The sequence below is a fragment of the Nuphar pumila genome, chromosome 5, assembly GCF_984573655.1.
Source record: "Nuphar pumila chromosome 5, dmNupPumi1.hap1.1, whole genome shotgun sequence".
Taxonomy (NCBI): domain Eukaryota; kingdom Viridiplantae; phylum Streptophyta; class Magnoliopsida; order Nymphaeales; family Nymphaeaceae; genus Nuphar; species Nuphar pumila.
In genome coordinates this window covers 133,642,612-133,646,971 of record NC_143253.1, presented here as the reverse complement: position 1 = coordinate 133,646,971, position 4,360 = coordinate 133,642,612, and the positions used below count along the sequence as shown (strand labels likewise).

The window sequence follows — 4,360 nt, the reverse complement described above, 5'->3', positions numbered from 1 at the left end:
AATGAAAAGAAAAAGCCCAATTTAAGGGCACAAATGAAAAGCTAAATGTAAAAGAAAAAGTAAAAAATGCTAAGGTTGAATTGACAAAAAGGTTGAGGCTCAAGAGGAATTGAAATAAACCAAAGATATGGGAAAAGAGTATCTGTTAAAAAGCAAAAAAAAAAAATTTGCTTTGAATTGCCATCATAAAAGCAAACTTGGTGATCTATTTCTTCCTTTTATTACACAGAAAAACCCGCATGTCACAAGTTAGGAACCCATAAGTGGCATCCTTTACCACAAGGTCAAAGTTGGGTGCACTGTCTTATGCATCAAGAGACCTGCTACACTGAAAAATCCTACCTTTGTATAGTTATCAGGCCTAAAGTGATGACCTAAAACTCTGAGCCGGCTCTCCTTGACCACAAAAAATCCTATTGTTTCAGCCTTGCAACAAGGGATGCACACTCCAACTATTGTGCACTTGACATCCTTTAGCTTAAAAGCTAAAGGTCTTAATCTAACCCATTTAACCAAACATGCGAATCTCTTGTGGGCTTATGGTGGCAATGCATAAATTCCGTAAAGTTGAATGCACATTTGTAAATATGTAAAACATGGTCAGTGTATTTGTCATTTTACTAAAATTCAATAGGCCAATCCAATTGCTCATAGTCATAGAGTTGAGATAACATGAAGAAGCTGAAAAGAGAAGAGCAATATGACAGTGCTGCTGGAAGGATTAGAAGGAAATTTACTCTAAAAAAAAAAACAGGAGGAAAATTGATGTGTGAAGTGTGCTGTTGTTTTCAGGTGCAATAAACAGACTAGCAAAATGATAGGTAAAAGGAAGGTACGGGTGGATGTTGCAGGCAGACAGCATGACAACACCCCGCCATTATGCTCAACTAGGCCACTGCCCACCCTTTGAGAGCCCTGAAAATGACCCCACATTCCCATTCCCCGCGCGGACACTCTCTCTCTCTCTCTCTCTCATCCCCATTCCCCTTACATGACATGCATCATGCATCTGCAAATGATGGAAGCTTTTCATGTACCATAAAAAACCATTTTATATAATTGTCTGTTCCAACTTATTGACTATCAATTTCCCCCAAATATGATGGTTTAGTACCTAGTTGGTGGGTTCAAGCTGTATCGACTTTAATCTATATATATATATATATATATATATATATATATATATATAAAGAGAGAGAGAGAGAGGGCTTCGTGAGGTCAATATATTGTGTGTTATTATTTCATAAAGATACTGGTGTGTGTCATGAGATTGGGAGTTTTTAAAGATGAGAGACGTGGAAAAAGATTTTTTAATTTTTAATTAATAAGAAAATTTAGATTATTTTAACATAAAAAGATACTTTATTTTTTCGAATCAATAAAGTTGTTTTTATTAAAACCTAATTAAATGTTACTAAAAATATTTAAAACATCGTACATGTCAGTATCGTGTCCACTTTGGGGTAGGACGTGAGCAGGTATCTAGGGAGCAAAAAGAAGATGAGGGCGAATCAGCAAGAGGATTCTTCCTCCACACCCACCTCTTTTCTCGAGCCCTTTTTTTCTTTCCCCTTCCGAGTTATTTCCATGGGCCAGGCTAGCTCGGCCTGTGTGCCTGAATCCTGACCTTCATTGCAGGACAAAAAGCAGACTCCACAGTCAACAGTCTCACGCTAACACTTCTTTATCATCATAGTCTTGAGGCATGCGTATGTTCATGCTATGTTAGCATACCATATACGTATGTGATAATTATCATCAAATGGTATTACATTCCTCTACGCAATATATGCTAAGACATGGCATGTATGTACAAAATCTTGTGTATATTGTCATCAATGATATGCAAAGACATGGCATGTATGTACAAAAGATTTGGTAAATGTGGCACCATAGAATATTAACAAGTGTAATTTACATATATATATATGTGCCAAGTGGTGCATCATTGAACTGTTTGGAGCTTATTGAAATGCATCAAACGGATGGTTTGTCTGTGTTATGTGTAATTGTAACGAGTGTGAAAAAAGGATGTTTTTGTTACTAAGTGGGGAATTAAAGACCAAATGCAAATAAAACTTTGCTTTTTTGCTTCTTTTGTTGCATGGTTCAGCGTGCTGACTTTTCTTCTGTTCCTTCTTTTCCCCCTTCGGTTTTATTTAATTCTCTGGCCTCTTCAGCTGGAGAGAGACAGAGACAGAGAAGCAAAAATGCCTTGAAAACGAGTATTCTACACAGAGGACGATGGCTCAGCTCAATCTCTACTGTGCAGAGGATGGTTGGGATGAGGAGGACGACTACCAAGAAGAGACTTTCTCTCAAGGCAGCCAAGCCCCTCTTCTTCACAACCATGCTTTTAGTCAGTTGGACGAGCAACTCTCATGGGATCCTCATGAGTTGGTCTCTCTGGTATCAAAAGAGAAATCCCAAAAAAGAGTTGGCCAAGGATACCTTCAATCTCTAAGAAATGACCATCTTTTGGCCTCTGCTCGTAGAGAAGCGGTTGAATGGACCCTGTCTGTGAATGCCCACTACAGTTTCACACCACACACAGCTGTTCTTTCTGTAACTTTTCTCGATCTCTTCCTATCTTCTCTGCAGTTTCAGGTCTGTCACTAAAAACGAGTCTTTGTTTTCTCTGTTTTACTTCTTCTAATGGACTTGAAGAGATGATTGTATCGAGATGGTCTTGTTCTTGTAGAGGGAGAAGCCATGGATGACACAGTTGGCTGCTGTGACTTGTCTCTCTCTGGCTGCCAAGGTAGAAGAGACCCAAGTCCCTTTTCTTCTAGACCTACAGGTGGAAGAAACCAAGTACATGTTTGAAGCCAAAACCATTCAGAGAATGGAGCTCCTGATTCTCTCAGCTTTAGAATGGAAGATGCACCCTGTCACTCCTCTCTCCTTCATCGATCATATAGTTAGAAGGTTGGGATTCAGAATGAGTCGGCATTGGGAGTTCTTCAGGAGATGCGAGCATCTGCTTCTCTCTTTGATCAGGGGTACCATAACAGAACAGAGTCCTTCGTTTCTTGGTGTTTTCTTTTTGTGATTTTCTTCACTAAATGAGTTGCATCTTTTCTTTCTTCTTTTGTTAATCATAATCAGATTCCAGATTTGTGGGTTATATGCCATCGATTGTAGCAGCGTCCATAATGTTATATGTTCTCAATCAGCTGGAGCCTTTCAATCTTATAGAATATGAGAATCAGCTTCTGGATGTCATGGAGATTAGCAAGGTATTAAAAACTGAAACATGCCCACGAGTGTTTATGTAAAAATCTTTAGAAAACCATGAAAAAGTTAGGTGCCCACATGAATTTATATGTTGATATCTGAAGAAAGCCATGAAAAAAGTAGATGCTCACATGAATTTTTATGTTAATATATGAGAAAAACCATGGGAAAGGTAAATGCCCACATGAATTTATGTTAGTATCTGAAAAAATCCAATGAAAAAGTAGGGAATGTTTTTCTTCTGCAATTGAAATGTCCTGAAATCTACTGCTTTTAAGCAGGAGGACGTGAGAGAATGCCTCCAACTCATCAAGGAGTCGGCAATGATGGGCCACAAACGCAAGTTCCCTTCATCACCAGGCAGCCCAACGGGAGTTTTTTATCTATCTTTCAACTCTGATAACACAAACGATTCATGGGCATCGTCTTCCTCTTCATCACCATCATCACAAGACAAGGTATTAAAGAAAGGCAGGCTGGATGATCCACAACTCCACGTTTCTCCTTTTAACCAAGTATTTGTCGACATCCTTCAAAGCCCATAGCCAATAAAAAGGAGAAAAGAAAGGCTTCCATGTTAGTATCAGCTCGCTGGTTCTTCTATCCATGTGTATTTTCATAAGGAGAAAAAAAAGCTATTAGTTATATATACGAGCTGCATATAATTGTTTATAATTTTTATTCCGTTTTTCACTTTGCAAGCCACTGCTCTCTCTCTCTCTCTCTCTCTCTCTCTCTCTCTCTCTATATATATATATATATATATATATATATATATATATATATATGAAAACTAGAAACATGGGCATTTCCAACACTTTTTTTGCAAATCCAACCATGTGGATGTGTTTGGCATGGTGAATTTGCTAGGAATCAACCATTGAATCAGGTATTTTCGATGAAATAATGTGATTTTTGGATGCTTTTGAAGATTATGAGCTATTGATTTTAAAGTATTAAAAAAATCTCGTTTCTGCATCAAAATCGGATGATTCAAGAACTTGATTCTTATAAAGCATATAGATCACATCCTCACGGTTAGATTCATGAGAAAAGAACAAAAAATCCATGAGAATTATGGTTCACATTAGATCTCATATTTTCAGTTCTCATATTCTAATGG

General features: G+C 37.8%; 1 protein-coding gene across 1 annotated transcript; it reads left to right on the top strand.

Annotated features, from left to right (window-relative positions):
* Positions 1 to 2,244: 2,244 nt before the first annotated feature.
* On the top strand, positions 2,245 to 3,851 carry LOC149838833 (cyclin-D3-2-like). Its single transcript, XM_090008332.1, has 4 exons — positions 2,245 to 2,607; positions 2,702 to 3,002; positions 3,109 to 3,239; positions 3,519 to 3,851. Exons 1-4 carry the CDS (start codon positions 2,245 to 2,247, stop codon positions 3,780 to 3,782), a joined length of 1,059 nt encoding a protein of 352 aa, XP_089864458.1. The 3' UTR covers positions 3,783 to 3,851.
* The last annotated feature ends 509 nt before the right edge of the window (positions 3,852 to 4,360 follow it).

What these genes read in the sequence shown, in the direction of transcription:
- LOC149838833 (XM_090008332.1), top strand. Translation starts at nt 2,245, where the DNA reads ATGGCTCAGCTCAATCTCTACTGTGCAGAGGATGGTTGGGATGAGGAG. An exon ending in GCTTCTCTCTTTGATCAGGG is followed by an intron (nt 3,003 to 3,108) that starts GTACCATAACAG and finishes AATCATAATCAG; the next exon opens with ATTCCAGATTTGTGGGTTAT. An exon ending in ATGTCATGGAGATTAGCAAG is followed by an intron (nt 3,240 to 3,518) that starts GTATTAAAAACT and finishes GCTTTTAAGCAG; the next exon opens with GAGGACGTGAGAGAATGCCT.